At 46.9% G+C, this 16,449-nt stretch overlaps 1 protein-coding gene across 1 annotated transcript; it reads left to right on the top strand.

The window, feature by feature from the left end:
* Positions 1 to 932: 932 nt before the first annotated feature.
* On the top strand, positions 933 to 16,328 carry LOC133470840 (protein shisa-7-like). The gene is made up of 9 exons (XM_061759736.1): positions 933 to 1,198; positions 2,641 to 3,038; positions 6,790 to 8,162; positions 8,885 to 9,127; positions 9,613 to 9,729; positions 9,807 to 9,940; positions 12,064 to 12,300; positions 12,435 to 12,819; positions 12,961 to 16,328. The coding sequence occupies exons 3-9, from the start codon at positions 7,765 to 7,767 to the stop codon at positions 13,325 to 13,327; spliced, it is 1,881 nt and encodes a 626-aa protein (XP_061615720.1). The 5' UTR covers positions 933 to 1,198; positions 2,641 to 3,038; positions 6,790 to 7,764; the 3' UTR covers positions 13,328 to 16,328.
* The last annotated feature ends 121 nt before the right edge of the window (positions 16,329 to 16,449 follow it).

Here is a 16,449-nt window from a genome sequence, read left to right as displayed (position 1 = left end):
CCGGACTGTGGCTTGTGTAGTAAACGTTGGCCTTCGGTCTGAGGAACACACATCGAAGGATTGAATAAATATTCTCAATTTGTTTACCCCTGCGAATAAGCGAGGGATGGGATTTTAAAAAATGTGAATAGGTGGGCGGAATCGGAGCGAATAATGGGGTGTAGGTAAGCCAGCCAGGGGCCCCAACAATGCTCAGCCCCATGGGACAGTTGCCCCCCCCCCCCCCCTGTACGACGCCCCTGGCCGTGAGCGTGTTAATGAAGATGATGATGTTCTTCATCCTCACACCTGATCTTCTTCCCATGTTGGCCACATCTGCAGGCATCGTTACATGCGCCCCACACAGACTGTGGCAGCTCCAGGCTGCCGTTGGCCCACTTATCAAGTGGATGTGTTTACTCTTCTTCACTTGGCCTCACCCCGACTCAACTGTGGGGGGTGAGGGGGGGGGGGGGTTCCATATGTTCCTGTTTTGCAGTTTGTCTCTATGTTGCTCGCCTCTTCTGTTTTTTCTTCTTCTTCCTTCTGGTTGAGTTGGCATCACATGCGGTCAGCCCGCCAGATGTTTGCTCTTCATTTTAAAAAAAAAATTAATTATTATTATTATTTTTTTTTTACACTCTTAAAGCAACAGTACTTTTAAGTCGTCACATTGACGACTCGTTGACGGTCACCAGAGAGGTGACGTACATAAGCGTTTGAATTAATAAAATAAGTGTGAAAGTTCATGTAAACAAGGGGGAAAAAAACGGATTAAGTTGCTATGTACTAAATTATGCTACTGTGATATTTGTACAATAAGTGCAAAGCGGAAAGTATAATATTATTGTTGAATAATTGCTAACTAATAATCACCATGTCACGTTTGAAAGGCCGAGCTCATTTTCTTGATTATTTTTCTGATATCATATGTAAATGACTTGTTTAAATATTGTTTTTTTTTTTTCTTCTTCCCCCCCCCCAAGTGAAGAAGAGCGGTGCACGTGTTATTCGTCGCCACCTTTAACACCGGGCCCTCCTGGGGCCAGTTCGTTCATGCGTGTCTCCATGGCGACGGCGGCGGCAGCAGCAGGATGGAGGCCGGCGGGTCACATGTGGGCCGGAGTCCTCCTCCTCCTCCTCCTCCTCTTCCTCCTTCCTGGTATCATCGGGGGGTTGCCATGGCATCGATCGATGCTGCTGGGTACTCACAGTGGAGGTAACAAAATATTTGGTTGCTAATACTTCGCTACTGTACTTCCGTGTCTGCACCATGGGCGTTTCTAGGGGTGCTGAAGCGCAGACAAACTGCTCGAACAGTTAGCACTTTGTCTTCCAAATGATCAAACTGTGTCTAATATGTAATTGATTTCATTAAAACGAGAGCGTTTTGAAATGGTATCTGAAATTGATATGTTGAAATGATGTTGTTTTCAAAATGATGTTTCAATTACAATGTAGAGTGATGTCATTTCAGAATGATGTGATTTTGAAATGAGGTCATTTTAAATGATTTTGAATCACGTAATGTGTTGTTGTCGTTGTGTTGCGGTGACGTCTCCCTGGGCTAAAGGCTTTGTTGCCATAACAACCAGTGCTTGTTAATATTCACATCAAGTCCTCCCCCCCCCCCCCCCCCCCCCAAAAAAAAAAGCATGGAAACAAGTTTGAAAATCTCATTTCATCAATGATGGTAATCCAAATCATACTGATGAGAATTCGAGGTTCAATTTTGCAGCTACAAACGTTTTGCCAGCGTTTTCTGCGCTAACCTGCGGCTTGAACTCCTCCCAAGTGAGCAAGACAAGAGGACGCCTCGGACAAAACGTCTCATTCGCATAAATGTGAAGAAACGAAATGCTGATTCGGGTTCGGCCGCGTCACCTTTGGAGATTTGAAGGAAGCCGCGTCACGGCGAGGTCACCGCGAACGGCGCAAAAGGCTTCGTCACACTACCACGATGATGGCATGACATCTTCGCGCTGATGAAAATTCTTCTTCTTCTTCTTCTTCTTCTTCTTCTTCTTCCTTTCACGTGCTCAGATTGCAATCGATCAAGTCAAACGTCCACGATGTCATTTTGAAATGATGTTTAAAATCACACAATGTGGAACTTCATTGTAAAGTGCTTTTTGAAATGCGATTTTCAAATCAGGTCATTTTGAAAAGATTTCCCGTTACAATTTCAAACACTTTTGAAATGATTTGATTTTGAAATGATTTCATGTTGAAATGATGTGACTTTTGAGGTGGGATTTCCACTTGGCTTATGTTGAGTAACGTTACAGTAAATTCGTTTTTGACTGTTTGGATTAAAAAAAATAAAAAAAAGCATGGAGCTTTGAGGTTCTATTTGGAAAAATATGTCATGCTTGAGACTACAGCAGAATGGCACATGACAAGCGTTGGCTTTAGAAGGAGGAAGTGATATTAAAAAAAAATTATAATCTGAGTTTTTGCGGCTAATTGTCAAATGTAACTAAAATTGTAAATTTCCAAAATCAACTATAATTTCATTGCACATTTTCTCCCAGTACAATAATGCAATGAATTCCACTTACATAAAGTTTGTAATGAAATTAAGTAGTCGTTACATGGAAATAATTGCTTCCCAATACTGTTAAGTTAACATCTTTTATTTTTCATTTTCATTTCCCCTAGGGAGCAAAAACAAACCGGTGGCGGCCATGGACGCGTCCCAGCCAATCAGCTCGTAGCGCTACGAGAGCTCGCGCGCCGATTGGCTGATTGGCGCCACTTGAAGAAGGCGAACGTGGGCAAAAAAAAAAAAAAAGGGAAGAAAAAAAAAAAAGAAAAGCAGCGAGGCAGCGGACGGACGAGAGACGCAACGACGACAAGCAGGCAGAAGAGAAGCCAGACAACTGGACTCTCACACGTCCTCCGGCCTCTTTTTTTATACGCTTTTTTTTTTTGTCTGGTGTTTTTTTATTTGCTGTTTTTTATTTATTGATTTATTTATTCATTTTTTAATCTGCACGAGGAATGGACGTGGCAGCCTCGACGTGGTTTCTTCCACGCGCCACGCTCCAACACGACAGGTGCGTACATACGTCCTCTTCAATAACAACTGCCACTCAAATGCAGCGACCCCCCCCCCCCCCCCCCCCCCCCCACACACACACACACAAAATTACTCTGCTGTGCAGTCTAGACGTAGCGTAGCATCTTAAAAAAAGAGGGTGAGGAGGGCAAACGTATAATTTTTTTTGGCGAGGGGGGGGGGGGGGGGGGTGACGATGCTGCTGCAGTGTTGGCGCCGCGCACGCGCCTCTTCTCGTGCACGCGTGAACGCCTTCTCGGCACAATGCAACAAACCTCCATCTTGGATCAACGCTGCAGACACACATGCACAACGCTCAGTGTGTGTTTGCACGTGCGTGTATTGAGGGAAAAAAAGGTACACACACGTACACGCATACTGTAATGTAACACACGGTCCCATACGCAGTCGACACGCGCCAACATGCACGTCATAAACACATGCACGCACTTACACACATCGTCACACACCATTATGCACACAGTCACATACTGTACTTTACATGTACACGCTGACACACACAAATGCACCACAGTGCTGCAACAGCTGCTGTGTGTGCTTGTGCGCGCGCGCGCCCACTGGCGACGTGCGGCTGAACTCATCGCACTCTGACTGGAGGCCAACATGCGTGATGATCACCATGATGATGATGTCACATTTACAATTGTCTGGCGGCTAGCCTTGTCCACGTTAGCACGTTAGCTCCGATGAAGACCTCCAACTCGGCGGGACGTGTGTGAGAATGTCCGTTTGTCAATTTGTGCCATGACGTTGGCTGGCGACCAGTCGTTCGGCTCCAGCGATTGGCTGGCGACCAATCCCGGGCGGCTCCCCGCCTCTCGCCCTCATTCGGACAGATCACCCGCGACGCTAATGCAGATGTGCGCTCTGCGTAACGGACGGATGTCTTTCTTTGTGGACGTCATCTCTCAGGGACAGATGCGATGATGTCATAAATGTGAGCCGATTATGTTAAACGCAATCAACCTAGCACGCTTGTTTTTGGGATGCGGGAGGAAACCGGAGTGCCCGGAGAAAACCCACCCAGGCACGGGGAGGACATGCAAACTCCGCGCAGGCAAGGTCGGGATTTGAACCCTTCATTTCGTTCATCAGTAAATTGATTTATGGTAAATAATACAATGAAACATAAGTTCAATCAATTATTGAACAATGTAGCAAAAACAAGTCTGATTCTTACATTGTTAAATAATTGATTAACACTAATAACTGAATTAATTGTATACGATTAAAAATCAGTGATTATTTTTAAAATCTATAAATAGTAATATTTTAGCTTTTTTAACCTTATTTATTAGTCCTGTAATATTTGTTACATTAAGTTAGCTGGTTTTGTTTCGAAAGGTAGTTGATTAAAATTAGAATTTTTTTATTCCTATATCTCATCAAATAATTGGTTATTACTTATTTATATTTTTAATAATGATTATTAATACTATATAACTTGTAATTTCAAACATTACTCATATTTTTTTGAGTCAAATGAAAGATTACATGAAGAGTACATGTTATGTGTTTTAACAATTTTAACAAAGTTTTAACCATTTTAACAAAGAGTTAAAATTTAAGTTAATTTGTTTTGATTAAAATAGTTGTAAAAAATATAATTGAAATGAAACATTATTTTATGATTCAAAGAAAATATTTACAACCCATTTTTAACTGGGTTAATTTATTATTGTAAAACAAATAAATGTTAAGGAAATAAAATATTTTACATATGCATTTAAATATACGTGGTTAAAGTAATTGGTTAATTAATTGCAATTAAATTATAAATAGTACAAATAAAAAGCATTAATTGTTTTATTTTTTTCTAATATTATTTTATATATTTCACTTGCAATTTTTACTTTTCTTTGTCAAACTCATTTGTGGATGTCAAAAAGTCGAATGTGGTCCTGGAGCACAAAAGTTTGCACACCCCTAATTTCAAATGTCTTTTTTATCGAATCTAGTGAGGGAAATGCCTACTATTATTTTAATAGTCCTCCTTTTTTTATTTTGCTCGTCATCACGCACTCGGAGCCGAGCGAGCGTTGGCGAGGACGATGATGGTGCACCGATCGTTTTTTTTTGTTTTTTTTTTGTTTTTTTTTTCTCTCCTCTCTCTCGGCCCGCGTTCGCCCACGTCGGAGTCGAGTCAACGAGCGCCCGCCCACACCGTGTGGGCGGGTCAAGTGCATTGTGGGAAATGCTGGGAATGCCGCAGCCAAACTTAAAAAAAAGACATGGGCGCTTTTTTTTTTTTTTTTTTTTTTTTTTTTTTTTTTTTCCTCAAAAGTCCAATTCAACCTCGAGGTGTTCTTCCACACCAAACTCCTCCAAGCATGACTTTTAGCACTGGAAACAAAAAACAACAACAAAAGGAATCAATGCAATCATATGCAGTACAAGTTTGTCTTTGCAGTGGGTGGCACAGTGACTAGCGGTTAGGCATGTGTGCTTCACAGTGCAGAGGTTCTGGGTTTGAATCTGGTGCTGCCTCTGCTTGTGTGGGTTTTCTGCTGGTACTCGGACTTGAGTCTCTTTTATTTATTTATTTATTTTATATTTTGGACATGGACATGCAACCGGCTGTGGTTACCGTGGTAACACATCCCCACCGCTCAGCTCCCACTGGACAGAAGTGTTTTTTTTTTTTCTTTCCAAATGCGCGGTGGCCGAAATGATTTCCTCCATCATCTCCTTGTTCTTCCTGCCCGTGTGGCTGCCGTGGTGCATGCCGGGAGGTTTGCGAAAGGTCAGCGCGCTACAAACCCAAATCCATCAATGCGGCCCAACCAGCGCAGGCGGACAGACGGAAATGTTTGTTACGTGACCGAAAATCAGCCGCATAGTGAACTAGAACAACAGCAGTTGGGCGGAGTGTTCATTCATTCATCCATCTTCCGTTCCGCTTATCCTCACGTGGGTCGCGGGCGAGCTGGAGCCTATCCCAGCTATCTTCGGGCGAGAGGCGGGGTACACCCTTAACTGGTCGCCAGCCAATCGCAGGGCGGAGCAGAGTAACAAAGTACAAATGCTTCAGTACTTCAGTGTCGAGGTGCAATGATTATCAACTAATCAATTATCAAATTAATGATGTTTATCAAGTTTATATATATGTGTGTATGTGCATATACATATATATATATTTTTTTTAATGATAAAGCAGACCGATTAGCTTTGACGAACAGGGCAATGTAGTCAGCAAAAAGCATGATGGGTACCCAGAATTTATTGCAGTGATGTGTTAATCTGCGGTACTGTCGTTGTAGAAAACCAAGCTAAATGTTGCTCTTTACTTGCATTTGTTCCTGTCGACACTATTACGAGGGTGCACATTAGCTATTCATCGGGCTAAGGTTGGTATTTGTGAATTTATTTCATAAACCTCTCACTGTGGCTTGTGTTTGAAACAGTGGCGTTTCCGGTCACGTCTTTTGGATCGTCTAGCAATTTGGAGACTTACCAACTGCTTGAGTTGAGATTACGCAGCAAGCTTTCTCGTTCTGCTGTGAACAAGAGCCCATTTTCCCTCACATGAGTTATTAAAACGTCTGGATGCGAGTCGTGGCCCACAGCGGCTCCTCGCGAGTGTTTTCGTTTTTTGCGTTTGACTGTCTCGTTCAAAAACCGTCCGAAAGTGCACGGGCGACTGTAGAAATGCCACGAATCCATTCCAAACGTGTGACCGAACTAAAACGCAATCTCAAAGACGTTTGTGTTTGTGTGTTTTGTCGCAGCGTGAGGAGAAGGTGGAAGAAGCCGTGAGCACCTTGGAGATTTTCCCCGATGTCTGAAACCAAACGCCGGTGCCAAAGTGACGAGCGTGTCAAGAAGAAGAAGCAAAAAAAAAAAAAAAAAAGTCACCTTCTCGCACTTCCTCTCCCGGTTCCAGCCGGAAGCCGTCTGAGCTTTTGCTGCCGGGCCAAACCTCATCGGGGGGACGCCGGAATGATTCGGGCCCCCTAATCCCGACCGCGTCACTCTTGACTCTCCTTCTTCCACAGGTGGCGCTAGAGGACGCGCCACCGGACAGCGATCCCTTTACACCGCACCGCAGACCTCGCGTCCGTGTGTTGACGAAGCCATAGCCGCACAGCCCCCGAGGCCGGACTCCCTTCTTCTTCTCTGAGCCGACGGATGAGTTCGCTCCCGTTCATGTCCGGTGCGCGAACGCGACCGCGCTGCCCCGCTCGAGCCGGGCCCAAGCCCTTCTTCGTTCTCTTTTGTTGGCTGGAGCTCAATTCGGAGCAGAGACACTCCTGGCGCGAGGGCGACGTCCTTCGCACGTAGGCCCGTCGTACCGCCGCCTCGCGGGTCACGTCGCCCCCCCCCCGTGGCCGTTCTCACCTGGGCTTTTTATCACGCGTTTGCCTTGAGGCTCGTTCAGCTGCTCGTCATCCGGTTTGATTCCGAGGCTCGTCGCCTCTTTGAAAAGTTTACACGCCACCTTCGATGTTTACACTCCATCTCCTTTTCGTCCGGCGACCATTTTGCCCTCTCCGCTCGGACGATGACGAGTTTACATTTCCAGCGAGAGATGTTTGAACGCGTCGCCTAGCAACAAGCTGCGTTTACACAAGGACGTGTTTGCGTTTACATTCAGGTGCCAGACCAAAATTTTCATACTTTGGAAGCTTTTTATAACTCACCCTGCAGAGGACTGTTTTGTTGTTGTTGTTGTTGTTTTTGTCTATTTTTTACAAAGCATCACCATGACGATGAAAGCCACAATTTCACCAGGGATATTATGCTGCTCCCTGCTGCTTTTCTCCTGCCTTGCTGTTTCCATGGTAACCACCGATAACGATGTCAGGAAGCTGCCGCCCGGCAGCGCCGCCTCCCCCCCGGCCGGCAAACGCGCCCCCCTCTTCCTCCTCGCGGGCCGCAAGCAGCCGCCCGCCGCCGCCGCCGGGCCCAGAGGGGCGCCCAAGAAGGCGGAGGTGGAGGACGCCGACGATCGACCGCCGCCGCCCGTGGCCGAGCCGCCCCTCAAGCCCCTTCCCCAGACCATGTTGCCCAGGAACGTGACGGATGACGCTCTCAAGCCCCCGCTGGGCGCCGCCCAGGTGGCGCCGGCCCCCAGGCAGCTGGTGGACGTGGACGTGTGCAGGTACAACACGTGTGTGGGATGATGCTCGCTTGCAGAGGCGTCCTGCTGTTGCCTAGCAACTGCTCGTCAGTGCTGTAGCACTGTAGAGATGTAGCGAGGCAAATTGTACATATATATATATATATTTACAAAACGACTGCTTTGCAGTAAATAAATAAAAAATGCCATTGTTCCAAATGAAAATCATGTTCTCTGTCTAATACACACCCCAAAAAAAAAAAATATCGCTATTTTACGATGCTGTCATGGATGAAAATATTACAGTGCTATTTTTCAAAAGTCTTAGTGTAAGTAAGTGAGTGAAGCGGTAAATGAAACAATGAGGCGACTAAGCAGTTTAATAGGCAGAAATGAATCCATGCGCACCTGCCTTTGTGGCTGACCAGTTTCTTCTGCGTTATAGCGATTTAGCCATTTGGAAGAAAACAGCCTTACTCAAATGAATCTAACCTAATTATTGTCGCTCATTGTTGTCTAAAAATCACCCAGTCTTTCAATCTTGAGGCGACACAATGCCACACGGCTCCCGCAGAGTGAGGGAAGAGACGGAGTTTTGCGACACTTCCGGGACAGTTAAGCGTTTAAAAGTGTTAGTAGATTTGCCGCAGAATTGGCAACACTTTCAATTGGTTAATAATGCGTGAAAACAACAGACGACGTCAGGACAGAGCAATTGCGGCGAGGGCGATCCGACGGCCACGATTGTGTTTTTGTCCGCTCAGGGGCTACTTCGACGTGATGGGCCAGTTCGACAGCACCTTCAACTGCTCCAAGGGAAGCTACATCTACTGCTGCGGCACGTGCCACTACCGCTTCTGCTGCGAGCACCAGCGCAACCGCCTGGACCAGGACTCCTGCACCAACTACAAGTCGCCCGACTGGGCCGAACCGCAGGTGCCCGTCACCGTGCCCGCCGACAACAAGCCCGACCCGGACTTTGAGACGCTCCAGCAGCAGAACAGCAGGTGGGGGAGAGAGGGGGACAGTTTTTTTAATTTTATTTTAAATTACAGTCAACAAAGACAACGCAGCAAGCTCCATTGTGTCCCCAAAGTCCATCCTCGATTTTCAAGTCCTCTTATTTACAATGCATTCAAAACAGCGGGACTCACTCGCGAGTTGCAATAGAACAAACCCGTTTGCCGGCCGACCCAAGTGAGATTGTCGCCATGGAAATCAGTCCTTGGGTGCCCTGACAAAGGTCGTGACCTCACGTTGACAGTTTACTGTGAAAGTGACACAAGTTCTAAGCATTGTTTTTTTTTTTTTAAACCCCAAAATGTTCAACCAAACCATTTTGTTTCTAATGAAAGTCTGCTAGCTTAATGCTAACAGATTTGGTTGCTTTGAGTGGCGCCACTCTAATCTGAATACAAACAATGAAAACAATCATTTTTCCATCATGTGTCCTCCTTGAACTGAGTTTCCTTCCTCCGTGCGGTGATTACAGCACGGCCTACGTGATTGGCGGCGTCATCTCCTTCACGCTGGTGGTGGCCGTGGGCGTGCGGCTCGCCTTCAGTAAAGTGGCGCGGCGCCCGCGCAACCGAGACGCCAACGTGCCGAGGTGAGACGCCGCTCGGGGAAGCCTTGCGGGGGGGTGTGCGTGCGGCGTGCGGGGCACTGATTGGCTGCTGTCGCCAGGTCGCTGGTGGACATCCTGCGTCACCAGTCCAGTCCCGTGCGGCACGGCGAGAGGAACAACATGCTAACCACCTCCAACGGACGCATGGCCAAAAACATGTACACGCCCATCCTCCAGAGCAAGGACAACCGCAGTAAGTGACCGACTTCAGCTCGTTTGTCTTTCCGGGATTCTTGGACTTTTTGTCCTTCAGGACCTTGACGAGCTCTCAGATCATCCAATCGCGTCTCGCAGCGATGACACACGTAAACGTACTGTATATACATAGACTGTAGACAAAGACGGCTCATTGAGCGGGTTGGCCGTTTGCTGCGATACGTCAGCGCATCCGCCATATTGGATGTGTCAGCTGCGCGCTCAACGGACTCAACTTCCGAAAAACGTAACTTGCCTCACGTTCATTCATAGATTTGGGAAGCCACCGTCACTTTTAAACTGATAATCATAAATGTGTACTCCTTATAACTTTCGGGTTTACTGCCAGTAAGCCCCAAAACAACAAAAGTTTAATCTAATCCCAAGAGAAAATCCAGTCTTGAGAGAACGTTCCAAACGCAGCTATTCACTGTTTTTGTGCTCAAGTCATATCATGTATTGCTTCGGCACCATCATGTGGCATCTCGGTGCCAGTGAACTATGTTGAAGTGAGTTGAGGAGATTCATATAGTGCTCTGCAGCCATCACGTGGCCTCTATAGGCAATTAGAGGGAGAACCTTTTAGTGGGCCATCAGTTGGGCCACCAGAGTGGGCTAACTCCGTTTTTGTCATTTTTTCAGTTCCGTGAAAAAATTGAAAAATCCTTCAGATGAATCCTGGTCCAAATCGAGGGTTAGTTCCAATTTTGACATACAGGGGGTGCAGTCCATTTTTGCCCACTCAGAACATTTTCCCATTTTACGCCGCCCTCGCGCCCGCCGACGCGTTTTTCTAGTTGTCCCGACGGTTGTCTGGTATGCCCTCTGCCCTCTGCCAGCGTGCACGCCACCCACCCCTCGCCCTCCTTGGCGTCCACCGTCACTCACATGTTGGCTTCCATGTGTGTGTGTGCATGTTTGTGCCTGTGTGTAGGTTGTCTGGTTTGGCCTCTGCTTAATGCCAGCCTGCACCCCCCTCCCCCCTCTCTGACCTCCCCATCAATCACTCACATGCCCGCTGCCACAAGACCGCCCCCGCTCCCCGTCCCCACTTCGTGCTTCCTGCCACACTAAGCATTATTCTGGCCGTTTCCAAGGCAACAAAAAGCAAAGCAAGCATTTTTTTTATCTGGCTCACATGTCGGACAACATCCTCGTACCAGCACGTCTTCACATCTTACAATTGCGGCCAACTCTCACTATTTGAGGGGCTCCCCCCCCCCCTCTCTCTCAAAAAAAGAAACAAATATGAACTGCCTACATTAATACTATTTCAAACTTATCTTAAATTACCATAAAACAGTAATGGCTTCCACATTATTGTGCGTGTGTGTGTGTGTGTGCGTGTGATGTAATGAAAATGAGTGTACCCGTCCCGAAAGAGCGAGGCCTCCCTCCTCCACACTGGCGCTCTTGCATAAAAGCATTCAGATCACTTTTCTGCGCGTATCGATCCCCGCGACGCTTTGTTTTGCACTCCGCACAAGAAACGAGTGCGAGCGAGCGAGCGAGACGCACGCGTCGGCTTCGTCTCGCTGCTTGGCCGGCAAACTTGAAAACCGCTTGGTGTGAAAGGGGTAGGGGGGGGGGATCACCCAGGAGTAAAAAAAATGACACATCATTTTCATTATTTCATTATAAGTCGTTGGGGTTTTTAACATTAATTTGTGTGAGCGTGTTGTTTGTTTTTCAGTGCATGCGTCAGTGTTTGTGTACACGTGTTTCAGCGTGTGTCACTGTATGTGTGTATATGTCAGTGTGTATCCATGTTTGTGTGTCATTTAGTGTGTGTGTGTGTTTATATATATATGAGTGCATCAGTGTGTGTTTTCTTGTGTGCGTATGTGTCAGTATGTTTGTGATCGTGTCAGTGTGGGCGTATGTCTGTGAATAAGTGTGTGTTTTTGCTTGTGTGTGTGTATATACTGTACATAGTGTGTGTGTGTGTGTGTGTATGAGTGACAATGACTTTAGGGTGTTGGTCAAACAACGGCGGATTGAGGAGGGTCACAAATACGAGACATGAGATGAGATGTAGCCATTGTGTGAGTTTTTGTTGTCGCCAAGGAGACGGCGGCCATGCACCAACCACCGTGCGTGTGTCCTGTGGGTTTTCTCCAGAGCGAGGCGCCCGCATGAACAACATGGGCACCCCGCAGCTGTCGTGCGGCCCCAAACTCATCGCGAGCGGCGGCAAGGGCCTCGGCGGCGGCGGCCTGGTGGCGGGCGGCGGCACGCGGCACAGCGGCAGCCGCGCGTCCTTCTCGCACTCCTTCCACAACCTGGCGCAGCTGCCGCCGTCCTACGAAGCCGCCATGCAGCCAGAAATCAGCAGATACAGCTCCCTCAAGAAGCTGGGTGAGTTTGTGGGAGTTAGTGTGTTTCGGAGTGTTTGTGTGCGTACAGAGACAAACAATGCAAAGTGCAATCAAACGTCGCCGAGGTGACGGGTTGTTTACTTTTGTTTTTCACGTGTGGCGTTTGTGCGGCAGAGAAAGAGCTGGACGAGTATTCCGGCTATTATTCGTCAAAGCGGCGCTCGACCAACGCGCCGCCGTCCTTCTACTCGTCGCAGCACTACCTTCCCTGGGCGGGCGACTACACGTCGGGCTCCTCCAGGGGCACCCTGCCGCTCGACGGCTCCCGGCCCCGCCCGTACGCGCCGCCCTCCGCGCCCAACCCGTACCCGCTGCCAGTGCCCGCGCATTACGGCGGCTTCGACCGGCCGCCGCGCCGCGTGCGCTCCCAGGATCAGCTGCTGGCGCTGGGCGAGGGCAACACGCTGTCGCGCCTCTTCAAGAACCAGCAGCAGCACTACTACCGAAACGTGATGATGGGCGGCAGCGGGAGGAGCGCCGCGTCGCAGACGCTGCGCAGGTGACGCAAACACACACACAAACTGAAACACACATACACACACACGCTGACATACTCGTAGCTGATCAGTATGAGTTTTAGTTTGAAAGTAAAACTCGTAAACCTGTCCAGTGTTTTTGTTGATGACGCGTGCGCTTGCAGGTCCCACGAGCGACTCCTGGTGTCCCCCGACCGCCTGGAGGACCAGCCGATGGTCGTGGGCCTGATGTCGGACAGAGGCGCGGGCGGCGCGGTGCCCGCCATGGGCCGCCTGAGCCACCACCACAAGGCCCAGTCGCAGCAGAACATCTGCGTCACGCCCTCCGCCGAGCGCCACCACATGATCAAGATGAACTCCCACCCCACGCCGGGCCACGAGCACGGCGGCTGGGACGGGGGGCACCCCAACGCCCGCCGCGCGGCCTTCGCCGGCAAGCGGCAGAACACCGTCGAGCAGCTCCACTTCATCCCGGGCGGGGGAGGGGGCCACGCCCTGAGGACCGCCAGTAAGAACGAAGTCACCGTCTGAGGCCGGCGCGCTTTCGGGCTTCTTTTGTACGCCGCGCAACAACGAAATCTTACCTGACGTATGTTTCGGCAACGCTACTCTCACAATCTGACAAGTACACACACACACACACACACACGTACACAAAAACTATCCCACGCACACACAAACCAACACATGTACACACAATGGCACACAGATACTGACACACACTCATCCACTGACACACACAGATATACATTTACAGACTGAACATACACACACAAACACACACAACAGTAGTTGCCGAAACACGCAACGTAAGCAAAACATATTTTTTTTTCTACCGTGTGGTATACGAAGAACCCTTAAGTGTGTTACTTCAAGAAGACAGGATGAACCTTGTTCCACGGCTGTGAGAGGAAACGGAGGAAGACGGGATGAAGGAGGAAAAGAAGGAAAGGGAGCTCCCGTTTGCGTTGTCCTTCGTTTGAAGGTTTGTATAAAAAAAAAAAAAAAAAAATCCCAAAGTTACCTTTTTCTTCGGACGTTTGCTCCAAAGGTGCCGTGAAGGTGCAACATCCTCGCCCATATATGGCGTCATCGGCGTTGAATTTTTAACACTGATTTTTAGCTTCAAAATCAAACTCTTGAGTTTAAAAAAAAAAAAAAAAAAACATTTCAGAAGTAGAAAAAAATTCTGCGTAACCAAATTTCATTATATATAATTGAGTGTAGACGAGGTCAACATTTTAAGATTTAATGTAAAACTAAACTCGAGAAATTATAAATTATATTTTTTTTTTTTTCAAAAACATTTTCCACTTAAAAAATGCTGATAAGCGGGGAATTGGGTAAAAAAAAAAAACACACACAAGTGAGGGGTAAAAAAATACCGCAAATAAGGGGTGGTGGGATTCTCCAAATAACTTGGGGTCGCCCCCCCCCCCCCCCAAAAAAAAATCCACGATTAGGTGAATCCGTGAATGCCGAACTACAATCCACTGTACTGTGTATTTTTATTATTATAATACTTTTGAGAGTCGGACTGCAACTGATTTTTTTCGATAAATCGATGAATCGGATTTAAAAAAAATAAAAATAAAAAACATTTTCGGAGAAAGCCACTGTCGTTTGATGGTTTTGGAAATTCAAAGTTTCATTTTGACACTCAAAAAGTTCAGTGTTAAAAAATTGAGCTCAAATTCAGATGGCACATACACTTTCCTAATTCCTTCTTCTTGTGGATTAAAAAAAGGTATGAAGTTATGGTCCAATTTTTTTTTTTTTTTTTTTGGGGCGACTTGGCCCGCGCGTCGGAACTCGTCCTGGCCGGACTCGAGTGTATTTTCAAGGCCCGCATCCTACAAAAATGGAGAATTCCGCCATGTCGTCGTGGTTTGTCGTCTGCGCAGCTCTCGCCAGCCATCGTATCGAGCGTCAACGCTTTGGGAACGTGAAACCCACCCCGCCGCTCGGGCGGGCGGCGGCACACTTGATGACACTAAGGGACACTTGACACTAAGGGCTATATTCAACACAAAACAATTGATGATCTTTGTGTGTGTCTGTGCGGCGTCTGCGTGTCGGTTTGCGTGACTTTCTCGTGCGGAGGCATGCTCGTCGTGTGCGTCTTTTTTCCGTTTGTGTGATTCTGGAGAAACGAAAAGAGAGAGCATACGCTTCCATCTGGTCCTATTTTTCCGTTCGAGCAGTGCTTCCCAATCTTACTTGAGAAAAATATCACGGCACCTCGCCAAATTAAAATGTCAATGTAAAAAAAAAAAAAATCAATACACAATATGAGCACCAAACAGAATAGTGTCTTAGTGTCAGAATAGTGACTTTGGCGCTAACATAATAACAAAAACAAGACCGAGAAAGGGCTTTTGACGGAAAAACGCAACTAAGAAAGAGCGACGCTGACTCACCGCATGGCTCGAGTTGAACGTTAGCGTTTGGTTTTATTTGTTTTTTTTACCTGGGATAAGCGGTAGAGAAAATGGATCATACCATGAACCTTTTGGCACCATAGCGACACACGCTTTCTACTACCTACCGCCACACATACACTCTTTGTACGTTACACATTCGGACGTGAGGTGCCTAAACTTGTCCGACATCCAACGCGTCAGCAATTTTCTCGCTGATAATCGACGGGGCAAGACGAGATTCACGGCCTAATCTTTATCTTCTACTCAAAAGTTGTACTGCGATCAAATCCAAAGCGGTGCAACACTGCCATCTACTGGCCTCTGTTTGTCATTACAGTTACGTAGAAGCTTGAATTCCACACACAAGCTGGGTAGGACCCTCTTCCATGCCTACCCGTTTGGAAAACATACTTAACGAGCACTTTTGTTAGTGGCAATAAATGGCTGGATTCCAGTCGACGAATCGAAGCGGCCACGGTCGTGGATGAGTTCGGTGAAATTAAATCATTTCAAAAACAAAAGTCTTCTCCAAAAATTCTTTGTGAAACAGGTGGACGGGTCAAAACAATTTGACATATCAAAAACGTTGGTGTCAAACGATGCACCATCGCAAGCATTGAATTGTTTTTGCATGTCACTACACGTCGCTGGCATAGATAGGCGATACATTATTTGTAGTTAATAAATAATTAGATATATATAACTTAGTGAAACTAGATGACACACCCGATAAGGTTGGGAGTCACTGCATTGAACTGCCTTTTACGTACAGATGTATTAAATGATTTCCAAAACAAAAAGGAGCTGATGTGATGATGATGTCACAGCGATGATGTCACAATGCGTGCGTGTGTGTGTGTGTTTGTTTGCATGTGTGTGTGTAAACCACGGCCATGTAATATTTGTAAGGCAAAGCTACTCTGCATACCTCAAATTGTAAAATACTTTTTATTTAGGACATCCCCTCAAATGTTGTCTTTCCAGGACAAAGAAAGGCCTCACAATTTTTTATTTTTTGTGTGTGTCTTCTCATTTTGGGTTTGTACAAAAAAATAATAATGATAATAATGTTTGACAATGATAATTACAAATAAATCCTTTGAAAGCTTCTTGGTCTTGTTTGCTTCAATTCATCCAGAAGTTCCACTCACATTCACACCTGTGGGCAATTTTGAGTTTTTGGAACACAAAGGAAGGCCAGAGCCCAGATTCGAACCCAGATCCTTTCGA

This window comes from Phyllopteryx taeniolatus, chromosome 21 (assembly GCF_024500385.1).
Source record: "Phyllopteryx taeniolatus isolate TA_2022b chromosome 21, UOR_Ptae_1.2, whole genome shotgun sequence".
Classification (NCBI taxonomy): Eukaryota; Metazoa; Chordata; class Actinopteri; order Syngnathiformes; family Syngnathidae; genus Phyllopteryx; species Phyllopteryx taeniolatus.
This window is presented reverse-complemented; position numbering and strand designations above follow the sequence as displayed.